We start from the raw sequence: 26402 nt of genomic DNA, 5'->3' as shown, positions 1-26402 counted from the left end.
CTGCAGCTCAAAGGTAGAGAAAAGGCAGCCCTCAGCTCTCCCAGCCCCCCAACGTCATCCCAGCCCTCTTGGTCAGAGTATACCTCCTTTCGCAGGGCTTCTCTGGGTATAGATGCCTCCTGTGGGCCCTCTCTGGGTCCCCAACTTCCACCTTGGGCTGTCCAGGACTCAGAATCTCCAAGGTCAAGGCCAGAGGCTCCCTCCTTTTGTGAAGAGGCCCCTGCCCTGGAACACGGAAAGAATGGGGCCTCCACCAAAACCCCTTCAACTGGGTTGGGGAGGACTCTCCGTCGTCCTCCCCAACCCAGTCCTGACCCATTGCCCTCCATCCTGATCACAGTAGTCATGTGAAGGGAATGCCCAGGACTGCCGAGAGATGGGGAGCCTGAGGCTAGAGGTGAGAGCAGGGGTGCATAGTATCCAAGCCCAACTCAAACAGCAGTCGAGCCCAAGCTGGTTGACTCCCTGGCCCTGTGTCCAGAACAGGGTGAGGACACACCCATCCTCAGTATGGGCACCAGACCCACCTGCAGGGGCCCGGTCAGGACGCAGGAACGAGGGAAAGTCAGTGTGGGCAAGGTCAAGGGCTGCACCTGCTATCTGCTCAGAGCTGAAGATACACATAGGCAGGGGCATACTAGTTGTCCACGTGGGGCAGGGCGATGTACAGCTGAGCACCCCGGAGCAGAACCAGGCTGTCAGCCATCCGCGCAAGGCTGGTGTCTGCTGACTGACAGTGTAGACACCGCAGGCTCATGCCGACGGCACGGCCGCCCGCCGCTGCATCCAACGCAGATTCCCTTGGCCGTGGGCACAACGATGGGACCCACATCAGCAGACAGGACTGTGCGCGCTGAGGCAGGGCCCTCGCCCCTGCAGACAGCAACGACCCCTCCTCACTGCCCTCCCACAGGAATGCATGACTTTGGACGGAGACTGTGTCATCCAAGAAACATTCCATGTTTTCCTTGGTGCGTGCTCTGGGAACGTGGCGGGAACACTGTCCACACTGCCGTCCACATACTTGGGCGGCTGCCGGGACGCTGGGCTGCCTGGGCCAGCCGTGTCCTCAGTCCAAAGGGGCCCCGGGCCCTGGAAGGCCACCCTTCTCCACCACCTGCCCGGAGGCCTGGTGGGAATATCTCTGGGGTTGCGATCAGGTTTCCGTAGGGGCAGTTTGCTGAGAATGGAGGTCAACTGCCCCTACCCACACCCAGGCCCTGCTTGGCCAAGCACTGTCTTTGAGTCTGGGCGACAGAGACATGGACGCTGGTTTCCCTACTAGCCTTGAGCACTGACTTCAGGCAAGCCACATAGCTCTGCAAGCCTCAGTCTTACCCTCCATACAATGGGCTCCCTCGGGGCCTTCCAAATCCAAAGGGTCTAGAGTTAGAAACTTTGGGTCTTGGCCTAGACAGCTCAGACCAACAGCACAGACAGGGCCCCACCAGTATCCCCAAGCCCACACCTCATGGCAGGGACACAGCCTGTGTTCCTGCTGGCCACTTGCCTGCAAGAGCTTCCTCCTTCCTCCTGCTTTGAGCCCAGAAGCCAGCTACAGGGCCTGGGATGCCCCCTCTGACCATTCCCCAGCTTCTCCTTCGCCTTCGGCCCTCTCTCATCTCACCTTGGTCCCTGGCCTTGTGCTGCGGGTGACCAATCAAGGTAAGGGTGGGTTGGAGCGCTGTCTGCATTCTTCCCCTCTCCAGTGGGGAACCCGGGCTCAGCCCTCAGTGGCTCTGGAACATCCCGGGGTGGGGGGGGTATGTGCTTCCCTGGTCCCCCAGGGCGGCTGGAGCGTCAGTGACCCCGTAGCTCCGCAGTATCCGACCCTCCCTCCAGAAGGCCTCCCGTCAAGGAAACAGGTCTTTTCGTCCCTGGGCCCAGGTGTGAGGTTGGCTGACACTGAGAACCCACCCGCCAACCGGTCCTGATCGTGCCAGCAATGGAGCCCCCAGAGGGGCCAGCCCTGAGGGCCACCTGGGCCCCCGGCCGCAGCCCTAGGCTGGTCACCTGCTCTGCGGGAGTTAACAGCCGAGTTCCAGGCTCTTCTGCTTTCAATTTGGACATGGTGGACAGAGCTCAAGGATTTTCATGTTTCCTTAGACATTTCTGGGCTAGGGCCCGGGGCAGGGGCTGAGGACGGATGACTTCAGGGAAAGAGGCACCAGCTGCCCCTGTCTGGAAGGCCGCATCAGAACCGCAGACCTGGGGTTGTCCTGGCTCACCAGTTAACCACGTGCCAGGATCCAAAGGGTGGTGAAACCAAACACCTCTTTCCACGGGCAAAAAAGGCTGGGGCCTGCTGCGGGGAGGAGCTTGCCCGGGGCCCATGGGGCACCTGCCTCTTGGCTTTCATCTGAGCAGCTTCTCAGATCTGCTCAGATCCTCTAACCGGGGAGGGGCCCGGTCAGAGACCCAGGCTGGGACGGGCCACCGGCCCCTGCCATGAGGACACAGGTATATATCTCCGTGAGGGGCGTCAAGGCCATGCCCTCTGAGGCCTGGCCCCTCTGACTCGCATCCTCCTTCGGGGGATTCCGAGACCGTGAATCTACCAGATTATGACCTCTCAAGGCCTAGCGCACCTGCCCCCCAGCCCAAGGCCTCGGCTGGGACCCCTGGAGCTAAGAACAAGGTCTGAGGTGAGCAGGGCCTCACTGACCCTTTGGATCCCTTGACCTGCCAGGCCTGTCCTTCCTGCCTGCCCCCTGCCCAGCGGCATTTGCCTTGGCCTGCCTCTCCCCCAGCCCTGTGGAGAACCAAGTGCCTGGAGTTGGTCACATCCGGCCCAGCCGTCTAAACAGGCCTGAGGCCCCAGAGCTTGCCGGGCCCAAGGGGAGCCCAAAATAACATCTGAGTCAGCGTCCCTGCAGACACCCCCACCCGCCTGAGCCCACAGGGAGGGGCCTAGAGGAAGCCCAGACAGAGGACCAGGCCAGGTCAGGCGGCCACCTGCTCTGGTGGGGCCCAGCCAGGGGCAGGCACAGCTCAGAGGGCAATGAGAGCATTAAGGTCAAGAGAAGGAGGCTGGGGAGTGGAGGCAGGAGGGGTGGCCTCGAAGGAGCTCCTGTCTAAGGGAGACACAGGTGTCTGCAGATGGTGGCCGTCCAGGTGGTCGATGTCACACCATAGGGCCATGGGGCACAGGAGGGAGACCTCAACCCAGCCCAAGGTCAAAGAAGGCCCCCAGAGGCAAGCAAGTCCTGAAGGATGGGTTGGACCTGGACAGGACAGGAATGGGAGAAACACACTCTAGATGGGAGTAAAATGCACAGAAGCCCAGGCGAGGAGGAGAGCCCTGGCACTGGGACTCATGCCCGAGCAAGGTGGGCACCTCCCCAGCCCACGACAGGTGCTGGAGTCTGCCTCTCGCCCCACGGTCCTCAGCATGGCCAGGCTGTCAACCCCACATTACCCTGGCTCGGCACAGAGGCGGCCCCAGCAGAAGGGACTGTCTGCCCAGAGCCATCCACTTCCTCCTCCCCATTCCTTCGGGTTGGCCCCCACCCCGGGAGACTCAGAGGAGCTGAGATCCCAAGTCTGGGGCAGGGCTCAGCCTGGCATCAGGGACAGGAGCTAGGCTGTTGTCACCCAGGGTCCAGTCTGGCCCTGGGCTGGGGCAGAGAGCACTCCAGGCCCCGGGGGGCCTAGGACTATTGGAGACAGGAGGCAGGATGCGTATGGCCTCGGCTTCTTCCAGAAGGCTGTCCTCGAGCAAGCTGGCCCAGGCAGTGCTCTGTCCCCACGTCCCCGGGTGGGTGGCTCGTGCCGGTCCCCTGACATCACAGCCCTGGGCTGGGGCAGAAGGGGGATACCTGAGTCCCTGCTGGCCTGCGGCTTAATCCCCGGCTTTCCTGAGGACAGCTCTGCTGTTCTTGGCCAAGGGCCTCTGCTGAGCCTGGCAGGGCCCTGGCTTGGCCCTCACCAGCCAGTGAGGGCTTGGCCAGGGCCCAGCCAGGGCGGCGGACATGATGGAAGCACAGAACATGGGGCCCAGGAGGGCAACGGAGACCCGACCGGGGTCTAGTCAGCGGCTCCACAGCAGGTTGGGGCTTGCCTCCCTGGGCCCCTCGTGACCTCGACCACAGCGGCCTTCTCCCAGCTTAGGTGGTCCAGAAACAGACGGAATTTATGCCCCTTTATGCCTCTGAAACAGATTAAGGCTTTCCCAGAGGGAAAACCACCAGAAGATTGCGAGCAAAGTCCTGGCCCTCCCTCCCGTGACAGGCCTTGACTGAGTCTCCACCACATCCCCGGCTCAGTGCCGAGCTCCGGGCAGGGGGTGCAGAGATGAATGTCCTGCAGAGCCCCAGGGGCCCCGGTTTCTTGCACTAGCCCTGAGCCAGTGACCTGAGCGGGACCACGGGTGGGGGGCAGGGGGGGCTACAGAGAGCATGCTCCTTGGCTCCTCACCAGCCCCCTCTGATTGGTGGGGAAGCTGAGGCTCAGGGTGGGCGGCTCACCCAGGGGCAAACAGCTCAAAGTGGGACAGTGGGGACTTGAACCCGAAATCCGTAAGCCCAGGCTTTTGACAACCCTGTGAGTGGGGAAGAGAGAGAGAGAGAGACTGCACTTGTGTTCACATCCCCGAGTGTGCGTGCATGTGTGTGTGTGTGTGTGTGTATGTCACAGCTGGAGAAGGGTGGAGAACCCTCAGGTGGTGCAGCAGGGCAGGACCAGCGGGCTCGCCTCAGAACAGCACCCGAGCAGTCCCCAAGGACTATTTTAGACACCCCAGAGCCCCCCTGGTCTGTTTAACGGGTTTTCACACCCTTTGGCTCACAGGCCTTGCTTGTGGATCTCCTTCCTGAAAGTCACCTGCAGAGATATAGTCCAAGGGGGGGACCCCAGTTAGCCACCAAGTTCCATTCTTGAGACGTTGTGCTGTGATCCCACCCCAAGGACCGGGGCTGGCGGGAGGAGGCGGTGAGCACACGGCCGTCACGTGAAGCCCCCGATGGGCTCGTTTTCTGTATCGAATATTGGCATTGAGAAAAGTACATGGAACTAGGTCCACACCAGAGTAGGACTTACCCACCATTATGCTCTCCATGCCCAGCACAGGGGGTCTGGGATACAGCACGTGTTCTATCAGCATTTGCTGACGGAAGAGTAGGCACCCCTCTGCTGAGCGGATCATGCCAATGCTTCCAAACCTGGCCTCCTAATTAATCTCTGAGGCCCTCAAGTGCGTCCTTGAAACTCTCCTTTGGATTAATCCTAATGGGGCCTCAGACTAGATCAGAGATATTAAAGGCATAACCCCCAGTGCCTGCTCCGAGGTAGACGTTACCAAGCAACTATATGGTTCTCACTAGCTAAATCGGGATCCTTCTTAATACCCTTCCAGGCCACGGCCACCAGGCAGTCGTCGTGGTTGGTGATGGAACCTATTTGCCGTCCTGAGGGGAGACAAGCTCCTCTAGCTTTGAATCTATAAACCAGTGAAGTTTCCAGATGGTGGGGTGGGTTTAGGGAGGAGTGAGGAAAGATCAGGTAAGAAGGCTCCCTGGAGACTCAGTGTGGGGACCCTCGGAGCTGTGTGAACGGGTGAGCTTGTCCCACACCCGATGGGAAAAGCAGTTCATATGGAGAGGGGACGGGGGACCCCACTCGCTGCCTGAATCTTGACAGAGGTTGGAACAAGCGCTCATTCCAAAAACCACAGGCAGCTCAGAACTTTTATTAATTCCAGGGCCTGGAGGAAGAGCTGGGGCCAGGGAAAGAGGCAGGGCAGCTGGTGACCCAGGAGGGAAGGAGTTTTCCCAGACGCCGGGGCCACCAGGCTTGGAGAGGGGGTGTGCGGTCAGGCTGAAGCCTGGTCCCCTGAGATTTAAAATGCTCTTGGGTCAACGTTAAAAGTTACAAGTAAAACTATGAAGCTTCTAAAAAAAACCCAAGGAGAATAACTTCATGACCTTCGGGTAGGCAAAGATTTCCCCAACAAGACAGAAAAAGCACTAACCACTAGAGAAAAGACTAATAAATTTGACTTCGTCAAAAGTCAAGAACGTCCGTTCACCCAAAGACCACATTAAAAGAAAGGCAAGCCACAGAGTGGGAGAAGGTCTTTCTAATACATATAACCAACGACAGAATCATATCAGCATATATAAAGAATGTCTACAACTCAATGGGAAAATAATAAACAACCCAATTTTCAAAAATGGACAAGATTGAACAGGCACTTCACAAACAAGGATGTTCAAATGGCCAAGAGGCAAGTGAAAAGTGTTCACGATCATTACTCATCAGGGAAATGAAAGCTAAAAATCACAATGAGATACCCTTATACACCCAACAAGATGGCTAAAATTTAAAGACTTGACAATTCTAAGTGTTGACAGGATAAAGACCAACTGGAGGTCTTTATGTGAGGCTCAAACTCACAACGCTGAGATCAAGAGTCGCATGCTCCTCCAACTGAGCCAGCCAGGCGCCCCCATACAACCACTGTTTAGCTGTCTGGAAGTTCCTCAAAAAATTATCCATATAATTACCACAAAACTCAGTAATTACACTCCTACATCTATACCCATGAGAAATGAGGACATATGTCCACAAAAGACAGGAATGTCTCTGGCAACGTTATTCATAATAGCAAAAAAGAAGAAAAAAAAGGAAACAACCCAACTGTACATGAACATTAGAATGGGTAAATAAATTGTGATATATTCATAAGATGGAACAGTACCAGCCAGCAATGAAAAAGAATGCACTATTGTTACATACAACAACATGGATAAATCTCACAGACATGATACGAGAGAAGGAAATCAGACACCAAAGTACAGGCTGTGGAGTTCCATTCATACAAAGTTTGTATGAGTTTCCTGGGGCTGCTGTAACAAATCACCCCAAATGGGGTGTCTTAGAACAACAGAAATGTATTCTCTCACAGTGCTGGAGCCAGAAGTCCAAAATCAAGGTGGTAGAAGGCTGACAACTCTCCTGAAGGCTCCAAGGAAGAACGCTTCCTCGCGTCTTCCTAGCTTCTGGCAGTCAATGGCCATCCTTGGCATTCCTTGGCTCATAAGTGATTCACTCTAATCTCTGCCTCTGTCTTCACATGTCTGTCTTCCTCCCTGTGTCTCTATGTCCCTATGTCTTCAGAGGGCCTCCTGAAAACACCACTGTATTTAGGACCCACACTAATCCAGTATGACCTCATCCTAATTTGATTATATCTGCAAAGACTGTATTTCCAAATAAGGTCACATTCACAGGCACCAGGAATTAGGACGTGAACATATCTTTTGGGGGACACCACTCAACCCACTGCAAAGTCCAAGAACAGGCAAAGTGAATCTGTGGTGGTAGACATTAGCTGAGCGGTGATCTCTAGCAGGTACCACCTGGAAAGGGCACAGAGTCCCTGCTGGGCTGGAAATGTTCTAGATGTAGATGTGGGGGTGGTGATATGGTATATAGACAAGTAAAAATCCTCAAGCTGCCCACCTAAGCTTTGTGTACTTTGCGTGTGCTGTTCTCACTTGGAAATGCTCTTGTGGGGGGACACCTGGGTGGCTCACTCGGTTGAGGGTCTGCCTTTGGCTCGGGTCATGGTCCTGGGGTCCTGGGGTTGAGCCCCGCCTCGGGCTCTCTGCATAGGATAAACTACTTAATGCAAACCCCAGGGACTTAAAAGTCTCAGGCCCCACAGAAGTGAAGCCCCCAGAGGCAGAGAAAGATACAGGCAGGAACACTCAGAGACTGGCAGGAGAAAGAGATAAGCACACCGAGAGACACAGAATGAGAGATAGAGAGAAAGGGACAGAGTGCAGGACACATCCATGCATTTATCTGCCCTCCTCCAGGTATGTGTTCTAAGTCCGATCAAGATGGGTGCTGGGGACGCAGTGGGGTCCGGACATGGCCCCATCCCCCAAGGAGTTCCTGGCTGTGAAAGAAATTCTAGACATCCAGAGGGAGTGGGGCCAGGCTTTAAGGCAGGTCAGCTCCCTCTTCCCCAGGAGCTGGTGTTTCCCCCCTCTCTCCCCACCTCCCTCAAGAATCCAGAGATGAAACGCGATGGGTCAGCCTAGAGAAAGCACGGACTGGGCAGGGGGTGGGGGGAACCCCCAGTGCAAAGGGCCAACTCCAGGACAGGTGCGCTGGGCCCCTTTCAAACACCTCTCTTCCTCCATGCTCCCTCAAGGGCCTCGCTCTATCTGAGGACGGGGCTGTGGAGAGATGCTGGGCTTGGCACAAGGTTCAAACCCCGTCTGCCACGACTAGCTGTAGAACCTGGGGCAAGTCACTTAACTTCTCTGGGCCTCAGTCTGCTCTTTCTAAATGGGAGGAAGATCGTCCGAAATATAGGTCAGGTATGGTGAGTCCCACAGATCAGGAGAGGACCCCATTGAAAAGATAGTTCTCCCAGATCCCACGAGAAAGGGGCACGCTGTGCAGAGCGACACACACGGGGATGCACCAGGGCTGGTCAGGAGGCCGTGGGGAAGGAACGGGGGGCAGGAGGCTTTGCTGTGGCTGCCGTGGGAAGGGGCGGGTGAGGCTACTTTGAATAACTCAAGTGGGCTTTTGGGTGTAGAGACCGCCCCTAATTGTCTGATGCCTGGCCATGTGGTGATTAGGGCAGGTGGATAACGGCCTGGAGCAGGAGAGCCCCGTCAAGCTGGTGGTTGAGGTGCGGGCTCTGGATTCGTTAGTTCGTTCATGAAAAGCATGCCCCCAGAGAAGTTGTTTGCTATCTGTAGGAGTTAGCTAGCCCTGGGAGGGGTGGCCTCTCCAGGGTCAACAAGACGCCAAGATAGCAAGGCATCAAAAATACAGAATAAAAAAAATACGGTTAATACTAGGGAATAACAGCACCTCTGCCATCTGTCTGGAGATTAAACCAGTTAGGGTCAGGTGTCAAGAGCTCAGTATAGAATCTGAAGCCATATCTCACCTCCTCTGGGAAGCCTTCCTGGGCTGGCCCCACCTGGCACCTCTTCTGCCTGACCCCGACTGCCAGGCCTCCCCTGAACACTCTCAGATGCCTTTTTTCTATATCATGAGCTCTCACACAGTTCTGGGGGGCCAGAGGTCTCACTAGTCTGGGCTGATGGGTGAAGAGTGGGCAGCTCAGCCTGAATCAAAGAATTTTTTTAAAAGATTTATTTGTTTATTTGAGAGAGAGAGAGCATGAGCATGGGGGGGCAGGGGGGACGTTGTAGAGCAGAGGGAGAGGATCAAGCAGACTCCCCACCGAGCAGGGGGCCCGATGCAGGGCTCGATCCTAGGATCCTGGGATCATGACCTGAGCCAAAGGCAGACACTAGGCGCCCCCCAAAGAAGATTTTTAAAGAAGTGAATGAAAACAATCATATACCCCTCCTGGATACTCAGCCCATCTGGTGGCACAATGTGACTGGGAAAGATCCTTCGGAGAAGTCAGAGCAGGTGAGGGGTATTCTATCCTTATAGGGCATCTCGAATACTATTTCAAGAAGGGCACACACCTCCTCAAACCCACCCCTCAAGCCCAGGCAAGAATCAGAACCAGAGGGTCTGCTTTCAGGAGAGGGTGCAATGGGCATCTTGGCGGTCAGAGCATCCAGAGGGCTTAGTTCCAGAACGTTCCCTCACTGCACTTGGCGCCTGGAAAGAAGGAGGAGACTAGGGTCTTTACAGAGGCAATTAGGTCAAAATGAAGTGAACTGGTGCCCTCATAAGAAGTGGAGATTAGGATGCAGACATACACAGAAGGGTGACCACGAGAGGACGCAGGGAGAAGGCGACCGTCCCGTCTGCAAGCCAAGGAGAGGGGCCTCAGGAGGAACCAACCATTTAAGACTCAAGGTTGATTGGATCGCAAGGATGACACTGAAGGCATTCACCTCAGACTGCCAGCCTCCAGAACAACGAGACAATAACTTCCTATTGTCTGAGCCCCCCGGTCTGGGGTCCTTTGCTGTGGCCGCCTGAGCTGACTAGTACACCCTCTGGAAACGTTCTTTCCAGAAGCAGAAGCTGTGGTTGGAAGACACAGGTGACCTTCACACAGAGGGGCCTGATGGTCAAGGTCAGGTCAGTGGTTCTCACGCTTGGCAGGCTCATTATAACACCAATCGCAGGTCCCACCCCAGTGTCAGAGTCAGCCGATTTGGGGTGGGGCCTGGAAATCTGCATCGCTAACAGGTCTGTTCTCCTCTGGGGCTGATGCTGCTGGTCCAGGGACCACACTTTGAGAACCAATGTTTTCTGTGCTCATTAAACTCTGAGAACCCCTGGCCCGACAGCTGGAGCCCCCGGTGGGAGAGTCACTTGCAAAGATGGGCCGTCTGGCTCAGGGTTTCTCAAGCTCTGCTGTGCATCAGAAGCCCCTGGGAAGACCCCCACCCCTGGGTCCTACACCGGGGCCTCTGGTCTGGGATATGGCCCGGGCAGTGAGATTTAGAAACCCCCATGGGTTCTACTGCACAGCTAGGGTTGACAAGAACTCATCACACTCCAGTGCGCAAGTATGACATTTGCATCCATTCTATTCCATCCTCTTCCCTCCATTTTCAAATGCTGTTCCTGCCCCTATGAAATCAATTTCACACCCATCGATGGGTCACAGCCTGCAATTTGAAAAGTGCTGGGAGGGCGTGAAGGCTGAGTAGGAAGGGCCAGCATCCTCCCAGAGTCAGTTACTGGCGGGCTTCACACAGGGTGGGACAGCTGGGATTGTGTTTCCGGAAGCTCCCCGGCAGGCCGGCGGGCAAGCAGGCGGTCTGTGGGTGGCCGAAGGGCAAAGACCAGGGCTTTCAGCCTTCCTGCTTCTGCATCTACCACCCGGAACGCATCTCCCTTTGAGAGAAGGGAACAGGTTCAAGTCTGGCCTCATCTCCTCCAGGAAGCCCTCCTGATTACATCCCCTTTCCCAGGATCACAGGTGCTGGTGTCCTGTCGGTGCCCCCTCCCAAGGCCAATGCCCAGCCAAAGCCGGCAGCTCAGGAATGTGGAGACCAGAAGGAATGAGGGAGTAGATAACCCAGGCCCAGCGGGAGACCCTGGCCCGGCCTCGCCAGCCTCCCACCCTGCATCCTGTCAGCTGCCCTGCCCGCCCAGTGGGACCTGCCTGGCGCCACAGGGATCAGGCCCGCTGAGGGTTCCAGGCATGGGTGGAGGAGGTCTGCCCAAGGCAGGGAGTGGCCAAACGTGGTGTAGGAATGGAGACTGGCAAAACCCAGGAGGAAGAGAGCTCCCCGCCCAGCAGTGTTCCCAACTCAGGCTCTTGGAAGGGCTCCTGGGCACGATGGGCTGGAGGAGGTGAGCCGATAAGGGTGTGCAGGAGGGAGCACTGCCGAGAGCCAGGCAGAGGGAGTACGGACTGGGCAAGAGGAGTGTGGATAGCTCTGCCCACCAGCTCCTGGAGCCAGCATGGCGAACAACTGGGGTGCCCAGCCCTGGGAAGAGAGGGCCTTGCTTTGAGGAGTGTACCCCACAGCTAGGGCCATCACCCTATCAGAGAGTGGGGTGGCTGGTAGGGTGAAATGCCCTAGAGGCCTCCGCTCCAGGCCGTAATGCTGGTGGGTGAGCTTGCGCACCCCCAAAAGACTCAGTTTGCTCACCTGGGTAGCCGGATCGTTTAGGGAGCCATGAATACCTATGCGAGTCCATCCCGTATCCTGCCCCTCACAGCTCACCAGGCTGCAAGCCAAAGTAGGCAGAGAGCTGCCTTCTCTTCAAGTGAATATACTAGAGGGGCAGGAGGTCTGGAGGGAAGATTTCCCTGCCCCGGGGTTGGGAGAGTTCCCCGTGGGTCCAGGAGCAGATTACCGCTGGGCAAGCACCCCCAGAGATGGCCCCGGGCTCCCCAGCCTCATCACAGTCCCCGGGTACACAAAGGCACAGAGGCTCCAATAAGGCCAGCGAGGCCAGGGGCCACCTGGGTTTTGGTTAGGGACGGAGGGTGGGGACAGAGAGAGCCAGTGACTAGGATGGAATTTACTGCCGCCCGCCCACATGACGGGGCTCCGAGTTACAAGTACATAGATCCACAGGAGATCCAGAGTGCTCTTTCTGGCAGTCCGAGTTTGTAGACAGGGCTCCTGACCCCTGTGTTTATACTTGGGATAATAATATCCCCAATCGCAAATGGAGATGTGCTTTGTAAACTGTCAAGTGTCAAACAAATGAAAGGCGTGTTCTGGATTCATCCATCCTGGGTCCCTGGGGAGAGGGGGGGCGTGCAGAGTCTGCCCGGCTAGCAATGTTCTCCCCCAGACAGCAGCAGACAGCTCAGGAGGCGATGTGGGAACAGCACGGGGCAGAACAGCACGGCCTGTCCGGGACACCCACCCCCTGGCTCGCACCGGCCAAGGACCCAGACTGACAAATGACTCAGACACACAAACACCCAGGCCTGGGCAGAGGCGAGGCGTTGCACAGAGGTTGCTGGATCAGAGATGAGGAGCTTGGGAACTGCGGCATGGAGGAGGGGGTGGTGCTTGTGAGAAGGGGGCTTCCCCTGGGCCTCCCCCCTCTCTCCCTCCAGCCTCACTCATCTGCTTTGGTCGCCTAAACGGTGTCACAGACCCCATCCTGCATTGGAGAATGGGCTGGTCTACCTGATGCTTACAGACATGGGTTTTCAATCTTAAAGGCCCATGGAGACCCCGTCTCCATTTTTCTGGGGTTAATTACCGTTGATGTCACCATTATTGGGTATTACTAGGTGATCCGCCCAAGCTCATGATGACAGCTTCCCCCTCTGCACCCCCAGCCTCCTCCTAGCACCCCAGCCTGGGAGATGCAGAAACACCCTGCACTGGAATCCAGCCACCTTCCCAGCTCCCCAAAACCGCCCCTGAGTACCACCTGTTCCTCCCTCAGGCCCAGACCCGCAGCTTCCCATCAATCGACTTTTAACTACAGACCCTTTACCTCCAGCGAAGTCTGACATCTGTCCCCTTGGCAGGCTCCTTTCCTCTCCTGGCCCGTGCTCAGAGAGGTCCCCAGCTGCCTCGGGGCAGGGACGAGCCACAGAAGGCCTTTCTCATTTTCCGGCCAAAGTGTTGGCTCCGGGTGCTGCCCAGTAAGCCCCCCCCCTGCCCCCCCCCCAACCTCCACCTGCTCTGGTTGGGTCACCAGCATGAGGCAGGGCCTCTCCCCTGGGGCTGCCTGTCCTGGTTGTGCCCCAGGCCTCCCTCCCCCCGCCGGCCCTCAAGGACGTCCCTTCTTCCCTGCCCCTCTCCTTCCCCTTCATGCCCTGTCCTTCCTATAATCTGAATAGTGGGAGCCACCCTCGGGCTCATCCTCACCAGTCCCCTCATGATCTTCACCTGCGCTGTCCACCCCACGTGGCCATTGGCCACACGTGGCTACTGAGCTCTCGAAATGCAACCAGTCTAAACTGAGATGGGCTTTAAATGTAACTTCCACGCCAGTTTTGTTGTTTGTTTGTTTGTTTTAGTGTAATTGACATATAACATTGTTTAGTTTCAGGGGCACAAGATGGTGACTTGATATTCGTACAAATTGCCGTCACCACAGTAAGTCGGATTAACAATCCATCACCGGCTATAGTGATGACCTTTTCTGTCGTGATGAGAACTTTTAAGATCTGCTCTCTTAGCAACTTCTAAATATACCATACGGTATTGTTAACTGGGGTGACCGAGCCATACGTGACGTCACCGGGGCTCATTTATCTTAGAACTGGAAGTTTGTACCGTTTGACCCCCTTCCCCCATTTCATCCCACCTCTGTCCCCTGTATCTGTGAGCTTGGGTTTATTTATTTATTTCGATTTCACATGTAAGTGAGGTCATACAGTATTTGTCTTTCTCTGACTTATCTCACTAAGCATAATGGCCTCAAGGTCCATCCATGTCATTGCAAATAGCAGGAATTCCTTTCTTTTTTATGACTGAATAACATTCCATTGTGTGTGTGTGTGTGTAACATTTTCTTTGTCTCTTCCTCATTGATGGCTATGGTAGGTTGCTTCTCTGTCATAGAGATTGTAAATAATGCTGCAAAGAACATGGGGTGCAATGTCTTGTCTTTTCTTTTTTTAAAAGATTTTATTTATTTATTTGACAGAGACACAGCGAGAGAGGGAACACAAGCAGGGGGAGTGGGAGAGGGAGAAGCAGACTCCCTGCCAAGCAGGGAGCCCGACGCGGGGCTCCATCCTAGGACCCTGGGCTCATGACCTGAGCCGAAGGCAGACGCTCAACGACTGAGCCACCCAGGAGCCCCCAGATGTCTTTTCAAAGTAGCATTCTTGTTTCCTTCAGATCAATATTCAGAGGTGGCATTGCTGGGTCATCCAGTTTTAAGACTCGGTACAATAAAAGGAATGTAGAACATCTCCATAACTTTTATATCAATTACAGGTTCAGATGATAATATTTTAGATATAGTCCGTTAAATATAGCATATGATCAGAATGAATTTTACTTACATTTTCTTTATTTTGTGAGGCTACCGGAAAATTTGAAATCAGAAGAGGGGCAGGTTCTGGCCTTCATGTCTGCAGCTGGGTCTCTCCGATGAGCGAGGGTGGGTCGGGTCGGGGGAAGGGGTCCTTCACTTGGCCCTGCTGCTGATTCTCTCCAAAAGTGTCTACACTCGGACCCACGCTCCCGACCAGCATTCCGTTCCTTCCCAAACCTCAGTTGGGTCCATCTGAAAAATTCATGCTCTCCTTACCAGTGTAACCTTGACTTTATTTCCTACGGGACTGGCTGAAAGGACGCTTACTCACACGGAGGTGGAGATGACTGAAAGCAGAGGGCCCCAGGCGCTGGGAGGGAAAACAGCATGGGTCCCAGGTCCGATGCACACCAAGCTTTTCCCAGGCTAGCCCTAAAGCAAATGCTTGTCTCTTTCTCTCTCTCTGGTTCCAGGTCCCACGCAGACAGCCGCATCCAGTACTGGACAGACAAAAGGACCATGTGTAGACAGGGGGGAAACAGAAACCACACCCAGACTTCCAGGGGTCGGTTCACATCAGCAACTTCTGCCCCCCAGCTCCCGGAGGGCACAACTGTGCTATTATCCAACACTCTTGGACGACACGGGAGACAGAAATGGGTCCATCTTCAAAATACCCTCAGTGATGGCCAGGCCAGAGGGGCCTAAGATGAAGCGCCAAGCCCAAACACAAAGGCTCCCACCAACGCCCCTCAGAGGGGCTGGGGACAGGGATGCCGAGGGCACAGATCTGCAGGGACAGAAGCTGAGACTAGGGAGCCTTGCCAACGTCCAGCCCTCCAGGACAAGTCTGAGAGCTAGGGAACAGCTCCACCGGCCAGAAGGGAGGCCAGCCAAAAGGAAGGAGAGTGTCAGAGCCGTTGAACTGGGTCATAGAGGGCCTTGAAGGCCATACTCAGAAGTCTGGACTTCATCTGGGAGACAATTGAGGGTTTCCAGGCACAGCAGTAAGATGCTCAGAGTCCTGCGGGGCTGATGGCTCTGTCCTTTCTAAACAGGTGCACCTAGAGGACTTGGAAGACGGAGATGGCCTGTCAGTGACTCACCTGGATGCTCGGCAGTGAGTGGGCGGGGGAGGCTTGTTGGTGATAATTGGGAAGCCAGGCTCACCTAGCCTGAGATGCATCACGCAGCCCTCTGTGGGCGGTTCTACCTTCACGACTTTAACCTACGCAGCTATGCAGGGAGGTGGGCATAGAGCCATTGACGACTGCTGGGTTTCTGGAATGTATGAGGGAATGAATGAACGAATGTTGACTAATAACTGTAACCCCCGGTCCTTAACATTACGTATTGAATGCCCTGGGCTAAATTGCACTGAAGACTCAGTGCTATGGGTGGGTTCAGAACCGAAGCCCCTTTTGCGGTGTACAGAGTCTTGGATGCAAGTTATTTGAGCTGCTGCACCAAGCACAGGGTGCTAAGAAGAATGGGGGTCCCAGGTGGGGTGGGGCACAGGGCCCTGGCCGTGCAGGCAGAGGTCTGGCCCAGCAGCCCGGAGTCTCTCCCTGCAAGCCCCCCTCCGCACCTCTCCTGGATCCCTGAGCAGCAAGAACTCTCCTTCTGGCTCTAGCCTCCCTCCCGGTCCTGGAATTAATAAAGACTCTGAGCAGACTGCGGTTTGCAAGTCTGAAAGCCGGTTCCTGCCCACGTCACTGCCCCAAGAGGAGTGGGGCCCAGTTCCTCCCCAGCACCCCCTCCGTTCCCCCTTCCCAGGAAGGGGCAGGCACACAGATGCACCCCCTCCCTGGCCTCCTTCCCACAGGCAGGCTCACCCTAGGCACTGACCTCCAGACCCCGACCCTGAGCAGCCCCCACCCCCACCAACAAAGACCAGTGTGGGCGCATAACCTCTATCAGCTACCCCAAAGTCCCCCCAGATAACACACCCTGGAAGCAAGAGCTTACATTTACTGGGCAACCAGCTTCTAGCCTGTTCTCTTCGTGTGCCCACCCCTCTTCCAAATTCCTGGAGTGGCCACTGCCCGAGACCAGAGGGAGAGGCAGGGATGACCCGGGGTCCCAAGGTGGCCCGGCAGAGGGTCGAACTTAGACTTACACTAAATACAGGAGTGGTCCTTGCAGGATGAGTGGTAGAAATAGTAGCGTGAATACTAGTACTAACATTAAATGAGAATGGAGCATTTTGGATCTGGCAGGCACGGTACAGAAATATATGACCACATTTTATTTATCTCTGCAATCACCCTTCTAGGCAGGGATATTTATCACCACCTGACGTGAGATGAAACTGAAGCTCTATAAACAGCTTACCCCAGTAGAAAGCACTAGAGTTAGAATTTAATGCTAGGTTCACCTGAGTCCAATGCATGGTCTGGCTGTTGAACTCGAGATGGCCGCGGGGCTCCTGGCTGGAGGAGGGGTCCTTTAGCTCCCTTGCTCAGAACTGTGGTTGTGGCTCCCCCTCATTCTCCATCTGGGGGCAGGGAAAAGCTCAGAGAACTTGTGGCCTCGACTTTTTCCCCCTCGGAGGCTCTGATGAAGGCAAGTATCCATTTCCCTCCCCGATCCTCTGACTCCCGAATTTCTTCCCCCTCTTTCGGGGGCTGGGGAGGCATGACCCTCTCTTACCCTACCCGACCCCAGAAAAATCCCCCGGGGTCCTCATCCTGTTTCAGGCAGGCTGGGACCACCGGAGTCCTGGAAATGCTGGTCCCAGCTGTTTCAGCACAGGGCCGCCCCCTCCTGGCCACCAGAGGAATGTCAGCGCCCCGGGTGTTCTCCTAGGGCTGGGAGAGAATTAGCAGTCTGGGGACTCTCCGAGTCTGGTCTGGGTGCTACCAGTGCTCAGCATTGAGACAGATGCGGGCTGGGTGATAAAGGGGTGCTGGGCCACCTCTCAGTCCGGGTGAGGTCCCCAACCCCTCAGTCCCCCATAGAGCACCTGGAGATCCTGCCTGAACTTCACCAGACACTGTGGTCTGCACAGGCCTGCGTGTGGGACTGTGACCTTGATCCATGACAAATGGAATCCCTGTGATGTGTCAGGGTCTCCCACATGTCCCCCAGACGCCCCAGGGGACAACGCCAACACAGTCTCAATTCCCAGGTGATTCCCCTGGTGCAGCCCCTCGGCCTTTGCAGATACGGATCCCAGACCTGCCCGACACTCCCCTCCGCAGCATCAGGCAGGAGACTACTTCCTTAGCCTATAAGGAATGGAGCCCTCTAGTGTGTCAGGGTCCCCCTTCCTTTCCCCAGATGCCCCACGGGGCAGTGCCAACATGATCTCACCTTCCAGGCCACTCTGCTCACAGCCCCTCAACCTCTGCAGATGTTGGCCCCAGGCCCTGGACCCCAGACCTGCCCAGCACCCCAACTCCCCAGCTTCGGGCAGGGACCATCTCTGGCCAGACCTGGGGGTATTGGGGGGGGTCTGGAGGGCCGGGGTGGGGGCAGAGGCGCGGGACAGCTGGCCGGTGTCCCCACGCTGGGCCCGGGGCCCAGCCAGAGGGGCGGGGGCCTGGCCACTCGGGCCTTGGCTGGGGCCGGATTTTTGGCCGGGCTGCAGGGCCCTCCCTCCTGCTTCCTCTCCCGAGGGCTGTCCTGGCAGAGGCCCCCCTCGCACTTTCTGGCGGGAACAAGGCCAGCAGTGAGAGAACAGCTACAGAGGGAAAGCGGGAGAGAGATGGGGGGGACTGTGTGTGTGTGTGTGTGTGTGCGTGCACGCGAGCGTGTGTGAGTGTGTTTTAAGGAAAAAAGCCCACAGTCCCGTCCAGTCAGACCCAGCCTGGGAGGCTTGTGAGCCTGGCCTTTCGTAATTGCCCCCCTCCCTGCGGCCCCCTCCCCCAGGCCTCCCCCCTCTCCCGCCCTCCCGCCCGCCCTCTCTCCCTCCCTCCTTCCCTCTCCGCGCGCCGAGGCAGCAATTACGCTTTGGGGATAAAACGAGGCGCAGAGAGCGGGCTGGGGCATTTCTCCCCGAGATGGCGGGTCTGGGATCTGCAGCCCGGCGGCCCGGAGTCCTTCTGCTCCTGCTGTGTATCGCCCACCCCTCGCAGCCTGGAGGTAGGCCTCGCCCTGCTCCCGGGGATGCCCGCAGCCTGAGGGCCTCCTGGCCAGGTGGCTGGACTGACTGGCCAGAGGGCGCCCATCACCGGGCCATGCTCCGGGGGGTCCCAGGCGGGAGCCCCTCAGCCGCTGGATCCTTGGAACTGCCCTTCCCGGGAGCCAGCCCGTGCTGAGGAGGAACCTGTCACACAGCCACCCCGAGACTCAGGACGGTCCCGACCGGGTCCAGGTTCTGCCGCCCCCGACAGGGCCGAGGACCCCTGCTCTGTCCCGGGCGCTGTCCCAGTGGGGGGCTCCCGAGCATGCTGGGGACGGGCCGGTGGGGTCCCGTTGGGTCGTTGGGCACTAGCAATTTGCACCCCTGTGGACCCGATGGATGTGCACACGTGCCCTGGGGGCAGGGGACCTGGGCTGGAGGCCAGCTCCGCCGCGGGGAGCTGTGTGACCTCAACAGGTTCCTTGTCCCCCGGGGAAGTCAGGACACCCCTCTGAGGAAGGTCAGGGTTAAGTGGCTTACGGGGTTGTGGGTTGGAAAGCCGCTGCTGTGGTCTGTCTGTGGTGAGGACTGGGGCATCCGAGCATGTGTGTGAGCATGTAAGTGTGTGTGCATGTGCGCGCCGTACGGAACACAAATGAGGATCAGGGAACCTGGGGAAGGTAAAATCTCCTGGTAGAGAGAGGGTGGCCAGGGCCAGAGGCTAAAGTGGACCTCGGGGCAGTCCTGGACCGTTGGGCATGTCCTCTGCCACAGGCCACAGGGTGCCCCCGCCGTGGGGCTGCTACGCACCTCAAGGGCCCCTGGGAGTGGCCTCCCCGGGGCCCCCGAAAGGTGCTCCTGGCCATGGGAAGAGAGGAGTGCAGATACTTGAGCCGTCTGGTGGGGTAGCCTGGGTGGGGGTCAGCTTTCTGGGGGCGTCCCCTTGCCGTAAGAACCAGACCTTCAGTGGGGGCCAGTGCGGGGGGCGGGGGCCAGGTGGGAGCAGGGCCAGGCCGGAGGGCTGGAGTACGGGGCTGGGCAGCAGTAACAGTTTCCATGTGACTGACTAGCTGGGCAGCGCTGCTGGGAGCAGAGGGTTCCTGCACGGAGGTCAGCTCCTGGACCTGGAGGAGGGGCAGGGGGCCTCGTGCACCATCAGGTGGGGCCCAGCAGGGGGAGCGAGACAAACCCCCAGGACCGGGCCATCCCCGCGTGCCCCCCCCCCCCCCCCCGCCAGAGCAGCAGCTCTGGGCCCTCCTGAACCTCCTCCCCGCTCCCCCGGGTGTGGCCCCTGAGCACCTGCCTCCCCAGACAGCGCTTCTACCCGGAGCGTGGCAATTAACCCCCTCAAAAACCCTAAGAGAACATTATCCTCTTTTGCAAATAGGGAAATGGAGGCTGAGACAGGGTAAGGCAGCCTCAGGGGGGCTGAGCACCAGCCAGTTCTCTGCCAAAGGATGAGGGGTGGGGGGCCAGGTACCAGGCTACCTCTGGGGAGGAGCATGCCCAGGGATGAGTCCTCCAGAGTGGGCACACCCTCAAGCAGAAGGCACCCTCTCCTTGTGCTCTCGGTGACACTGCGAACCCTCAACTGTCCTTGTTCTTCTTTTGCAAACATAAATCTCAGCTCGGTCCCAGATGATAGAGCAACTGGGTCCCAGTAAGGGCTGTGTGAATCCATGACATCTGTTGGGGTTTTTGCCCAGAGCCTCCGAGAGTGGTCGGGGGGAGGTAATGGGAGGGGTCATATGCCTACACACACGGAGCCACCCCCCAGCTCTCCTGGGGAGCCCAGCTTCTGCCCCCCACCCCACCCTCTGCCAAGAGGACATCACCCCCATGGGTTCCCCAGCTCCAAAGAACTATATTGCCAGTGGAGGGGGCTCCCTAGGAAGACTGTGATGGAAAGGGTTATCTAAACCCACTTAGGATGGGTCCAAAGTAGCTTTGAGGACCCGCCGCCCCAAACCCCCACGCCATTTAAAAAGAGAGAGAAAAAACAATTAAATCGGGTAGAATTCCGTCCCCCGTGCCCCAGAAATATTATCAGCCTTTTCTTTTCCTGATTCCGGAACTAAGGATAATTTGGAACAGGGCTTGTCAACCCTGGCTGCATATCGGAGTTAACTCGGGAACTTGAAATGGCTCTGATACCAGGGTCCCACCCAAGAATTCCTGCTTTCTTTGGTCTGAGGAGGGAACTGGATCGTGGAGGTTTTGTAAATGCCGCCCAGGTCACTCCGATGAGCCTCCAGGGTGGAGGACCTGTGGTGGAAGGGCTAATCCCGCTCTCTGCATTTGCTGGGGCTGAGGCAGGAGGGCAGACATGCCCAGGGGAGGGAGGGGACAGAGTCACCCACTAGAGGACAGATTGTTTTTGAAAAGCCCTTGGCAGCCTTTCTCCAGGCAAACAATAAACAGCTTCGTAAGGTCTTATCTGCTCCCCTGCCAGCCCCCTGGACTGGGGCTTGGCAAAGCCCCTTGCCAAGGCCTGCTGGCCCAATGCTCGTTCCCTAACAGCCTTCTCCACATCTTTGAACCTGAAGCCCAGGGCCCAGGCAGAAGGCCCTGCATGTGACTGGGGTCAGCTGTGGGTCCGGGCCAGATGCCCCGTCTCACTGGCCATCAAATGAGGAGAAACATCCCTGCCCTATTTATCTCCTAGGCCCAGTGGGAGGCTCCCGCCGCGTAACATCTGCCAAAGTCACATCAAATAAGGGGACTGTGGGAATGTGAATTCCTGAAACGATTCATCTTCTTATTCAGAATGTGTTTACTTGGACCGATTGACTCTTATAATTAGAGCACATTTTTAAGGTTTAACTTTCCCTCTTGCTACTCACGCCATGTTTTGTCTGCTGGGTGGAGCACGCATGAGCGATGGAGGAAGCAGATACGACTGGGGGCCCTGGCGGCAGGGGTGGGGGTGGGTGGGGAAGGGCCCGGAAGAGTCCCGGGAAATCCAGGAAGGCTTCATAGCAGAAGCGACATTTGAGTTAGACCTTGAAAGAAAGGGCAATGCCTGAGAGGCCGTCTGTGGATGAGAGATGAGCCTGGGGCTCTGGGGCTCTGTGAGGCGGAACTGGAGAGACGGAAGGGCAGATTCTATCTCAGCAGAAAGAGGTAGAGCCGACAGCATCTGGAGGGGGTGACTTTCCTGTCACTGGAGGCATGCAAGCCGGAGCACAGGGGGATGTTTGCGGAAGGAGTTTCTGCCCACGCCAGAAGACTGTTATGATCTCTGAGAGTCTAGGATCAGGATTCTAAGAGGCAAGAGACAAGTTCCACCCTGGGCTAGCCTGCAAAACAAGCCAAACCCACATAAAACAAGACAAGCATGCTCCAAGCCAACTCCTTTGGACCAGCTGAGCAGTGAGAACCACAGGCTCAGAGAAGGCAGGAGGGGGAGAATTTGAGCTCAGTCTTGGAGGAAGGACAGGACTTGGGTAGCAGAGAGGCACTCCTGGCAGGAGGCACGGCTCCGACCAAAGTGAGGAGGAGGATGACCACCTGGAGCATGAAATCTGCCTTTCTGAAGGCCCTTGACCGACTACTGTCTTAATCTGTTCTCACCTCTCCGGCACTTGGCGAGAGGAGGCAGGGCCGGGATCCTTTGCATCCCCTGATCCTTCTCCCTTAGCTCAGTGCAAAATGGCGGTCAAAATCTCTAGCTCCCCAGGCCATCATGGTTTGGGCACGGAGTTTAGCAATCGCTGTTGGGATCTGAATCATGGGGGGGGGTGGGGACAGCTGGGGCAGGCCAGGAGGGCTGCAGAGAGATGGGCAGGTGCTGGGGAGAGAGCAGGCAGGACCCCAGATGAGGTGCAGGGGAGCAGAACCTCAACAGAGGAAGTAGGGGTTCAGCCGGGCCCAAGGTGGGGAGCCCCCCAGGCTGGTTGGGGATAGAACAGGTTGGACCCAGACCCACAGGCAACATCCTTGTCTCCCTTCAACCTCATTCCCCTGTGGTTTATTGACTATCTACTGGGTACCTGGCCCCAGGCCACGCATGCGCAGTGAAGTGTAGACAGAGTCACCTCTTTTTTTTTTGAGCAATCACTGGATGCTAGATTCAGGGCAGGACCCTTTGACAGTTTGCAACAGCCTTGCAAGGCAGAGGTTATCAGTCCCGCATCGCTTACAAGGAAACTGCAGCTTGGAGGGGCTAAGTGACTTGCCCAAGTTCACGCAGATGCCAAGAAGTGGCACGGCCAGGATTAGAGGCCAGGCGGGTCTGTCCTGAGCAGCCTGCCCCGGAGCCAGAGAGCAGAGAGGTGGGGAGAGGGGACTGTCGGGAGGGAAAGAAAGGGGAGGAGGATGAGAGCTGAAGCAGAGAAACACCCGGACTAAACGGGGAAAGGCACAGAAGAGACAGCGCTCAGAGCCGGAGGCCGGGGCCAAGGGAGGCATCAAAAACCCAAGGCAGGCTGTGTGCGTGCTTGGCAGCCGGTGACAGGGCCCAGGCGCTCCTTCCCAGCAGGCCCAACCTCCTGGGGCCACCACTCTGCGTCCCCGAGGCTCTGACCTGATTGCTTGCACACTCCAGGTCTGGATGACAGGCCCTGGGGTGGGGGGTGGGGGGGCCTGCAGGCCCTGGGGGGCTGTGGCGCCGGGGCTTTGGCATGGGGTAGCCGTGACAGCTTGGCATTCCCCACCCCGCTGGGCTGTTGCTCAGGCTGACGGGGCCACAGTGGCCAGACATCTGCCATGAGGCCTCCAGACACACCGCAGAGCTGCCCGACCCTGTCCCCCAGCCCCACCCGCGCCCCTGTCAGCGGGGTGGTCCCGGGGCCCTGGCCGGAGCCCTGGCCGGAGCCCTGGCAAGGCCACTCGTCAAGGCTGGGGCCACTCCGTGGTGGCGGAGTCGGGGCCTGGGCCGCCCCGGGATCGTCTGTTGCCATGACCACGGCAGGCCCGGTGCGGGGCCCGGCGGCTCGGCATTTCCCAGGGAGGGCTTTGCGGGTCCGTGGGGAATGAACTCGTGATCTCAGCCGGGCAGACAGCCCCTGGCCTGGCCAGTGAATTAGCTTTTCCTTAGGAAACTATTCACTCTGCTCATTCATGGTGTCCCCCTCTGGGCCCCGGCACCTCCCAAGACAGCCCTGTGTCAGGCGGCCAGAACCCCACCCAACCGTGGCTGCCCGGCGGCTGAGGACGCTGACCTCACGCCATCGTATCAGTGTGGGGCTGGCCGGCTTAGTGCTGGCGATGGCCACACTCCCTTACTGCTCGCGGTCCCAGCCCAGGCTGCCCGCCCTCAGCTCCGGCCCCTGCTCGTGCTGCCCAGGGCTGGGTAGCGTGGGCTGCCCAGATGAAGGGACCCAGCCGCAGCCCCCCACCGGGCCCTCTCCGCGGGGAGAGGAGCAGGTAACACCGTGCCAACCATCCCGCTCAGAGGGGTGGCCTGGGTTTGAATCCAGACTCCATCTCTTTCCAGCTGTGTGTCCCTGGGTACCCGTCTTAACCTCTCTGAGCCCGATTTCACATCTGTTAAAACGAAGATAGTCACCTCTGCCCTTCCAACCTCATAGGGCCATTATTATGGTCACCGCGCTTTTACTAGTTCTAGTACTTACTTACTTCCAGGGGTCCCGGGGGCTGTTCCTGGTGGAGTTCCCGGAGGCGTCTATTACCCAGGTAATGTACGTGAAACTTCCACACACCCAGGTGAGGCAGAGCGTGATCGGTTGGTAAGAGATGCGCCCCATGACAGCGCAGACTGGAAGAACATTGGCGCGCCTCCCAAGCAGACCCGCGAGCCGCTCCTACTTAAAGGCAGTCTGCGTGACACTTTTACAAGTACTCAGAGCATGCATTTTCTGAAAGATGAACGACAGTGTTTGTTTGCCAGGCTGTACGGAAGTGGGCGCCATCATGCCCCCCCCCGCCTCTCAAACCATGAACCCCACTCTTGGGAATCCATTCAAAGAAAATAATTGAAAGGTAGAGAAAAAGAGAGATCCTGAACAAGGTTTATCGGGGGGTTATTTGCAAAGACATAAAACAAAAAAGCCCACCTGACTGGAGGGTGTGATTGAGTCGACCCTGACATAATACACAGCTACGAAAAAATAGGAGTGTGCAACCTGCCCAACCGGACGGTAGAGTGCTTTTCCGGGTGCTAACAATGTAAAAGCAACGACCGCGTGCGGCTAGAGACTGGGAACACCCCCGAAAAATAAGGGGCAGAATATTGCAGCTCTGGCATGGGGGGAGGGCACATTTTCTTTTACTATGAAAAAAAGCGCATCATGCTTTAAAGCAGATTGAAAAATCAAGTGTAGCACTTTCAATACTTAGAAAGTATTGGAAAGGCGTTTCCAGAGAGGTGGACATCTGAATGTGCAGGAAGAGGCACCAGAGAGGGCGTGGAAGCCCCGCCCCTTTTCCCAAACCTTGCCCCACCCCCACCCCGCGCCTCTTTCCTCTGGCCATTCCTGAGTTACATCCTTTTATAATAAAGTGATGATCTAGTAAGAAAAAAGAAAGAAAAAAGCATTTGAGGGTTCAGGCCCGATATGAAATGGAGGGCAGCTGCCGACACACTCCCAGACACAAAGTGGCACTGGCCTGTTGGCCCAATGGGGAAACTGAGGCTCACAGAGGTTAAGGCTCACCCAAGGTCATGCAGCTAGGCAGTGAGGGACTTGACCGTGGGTCCGTGGGCAGCTTTCTGGTAGAGACATTGATGGTTCTGTCTCTTTCTCTCTCTCTCAACACAGGTGCTGGTCTCGGAGGTCTGGGAGGAGGAGGTGAGCTCAGAAACCAAACTTGGTTCCTCACGGATGGGGTCTGGCTGTCACTCTGGTCCACCCAGGTCCCCCGGCCTCAGAACCCCCAGAAGGCCTAGACATCCCTCAGTTTACAGACAGAGCTTCCATTTGGGAGAGACTTGCCGGAACCTACTGGCCTCCCAAGCCCCTCCCCTGGCCTCTTTCCCTGGTGGCCCCTGCCTCCTTTCCCGTGGTTTTGATCCTCCACAACACCCCTGCAAGGCCCGCTGAGTGGGTATCGTTTTCCCTTCTGGGGCTGAGAAACTGAATCTGAGAGAGTAGAAACCATAAATCAGGGCTGGAGCTAGGCTTCCCACCCACACATCCAGACACTGGGCTCCCAGCGGTTCCCTGTCCAAAGGGGAGGACCATCCCTATCAGCCCTTCTAAGACCTGGGGAGTGAGACACGTCCCCCCACACCGCCCCAGGGAGATAAACAGTAGAAAAATCGTGGTTTGGGGCTCCTCGTTCACTCCCACCTCTTTTCTCTGCAGCTCTGGGGCCTGGAGGCAAACCGCCCAAGCCAGGTAAGACCTGAGGCCCCAGGGGCAGGGGAGGGCAGGGCCCACAGACTTGTGAACCGTTTCAGAAACAGCCCCAATGCTGGGGCGGTGGGGGGGGGGGGGGGAGTAGAAGGCAGGGACTGATGTTCCAATGGCCACCAAGCCTATGAATGTCACTCTCGTGCTCAGAATCAGATGGTGGGCTCCAGACTCCACCTGGATGGTCCCCTGACCCCAGACCAAGTTTCTCCAGCCTCTAGGCCAAGACCCTCGACATCTCTGACCTCAGTGACAATTGGAGCCCTTATCCTGACCCCAGGCTGAACCCTGACCTGAGACCGAGGCCTGGACTTAACCCCAGCCCGAACCGTGACCCTGGGCCCTGATGAGCTCCCCTCCTGACCAGGCCCCTTCCATCTGTGTCTAGACCTTGGAGGTTTCCAGTAAGAAGATCTGGCTAGATCTGCCCAGGCTTCTGCCCATGGGGCCCGGATCTGCCACTGAGGTCCACTCTCAGCTCCAAAAAACACACCCCCAGGAAAGGAGGAGGGCGGGTCCCTCTGGAAACACTGGCGGATAAGGAGCAGGTGGAGGAAATGGTCCAGATTTATGGCCCCATCGGCGTGAGATGCTCCACATGTGGCCTTGGCAGCGCCCCCCACCCCTGCTCCGCATCTCCCCGG

General features: G+C 57.2%; 1 protein-coding gene and 1 long non-coding RNA gene across 27 annotated transcripts in view; one reads left to right on the top strand and one right to left on the bottom strand.

Moving 5' to 3' along the window:
* Positions 1–13810: 13810 nt before the first annotated feature.
* On the bottom strand, positions 13811–17934 carry LOC123842858 (uncharacterized). Its single transcript, XR_006790483.3, has 5 exons — positions 17692–17934; positions 16754–16873; positions 15483–15657; positions 14708–14876; positions 13811–14628 (listed from the first exon to the last, which is right to left on the bottom strand). It is a non-coding gene; the product is annotated as an uncharacterized LOC123842858 (long non-coding RNA).
* Positions 17935–18046: 112 nt separating this feature from the next.
* The window catches only part of ELN (elastin), a 31085-nt gene continuing 22729 nt past the window's right edge, over positions 18047–26402 (top strand). For 11 of the 26 annotated variants that reach the window (XM_045875523.3, XM_045875520.3, XM_054507642.2 and 8 more), the window contains exons 1-4: positions 18050–18462; positions 24029–24079; positions 25165–25194; positions 25711–25743. In XM_045875523.3, coding sequence (XP_045731479.1) covers positions 18381–18462; positions 24029–24079; positions 25165–25194; positions 25711–25743 — 196 coding nt within the window. In that variant the 5' untranslated portion in view covers positions 18050–18380. Of the gene's footprint in view, positions 18463–24028; positions 24080–25164; positions 25195–25710; positions 25744–26402 lie in introns of all 26 variants that reach the window. The other 15 variants (XM_045875526.3, XM_045875524.3, XM_054507641.2 and 12 more) reach the window with 4 other exon arrangements.

The sequence above is a fragment of the Mirounga angustirostris genome, unplaced genomic scaffold (genome assembly GCF_029215605.1).
Source record: "Mirounga angustirostris isolate CCGP_5_RB_7025 unplaced genomic scaffold, mMirAng1.0.hap1 SCAF_5, whole genome shotgun sequence".
NCBI classification, from domain to species: Eukaryota; Metazoa; Chordata; class Mammalia; order Carnivora; family Phocidae; genus Mirounga; species Mirounga angustirostris.
This window is presented reverse-complemented; position numbering and strand designations above follow the sequence as displayed.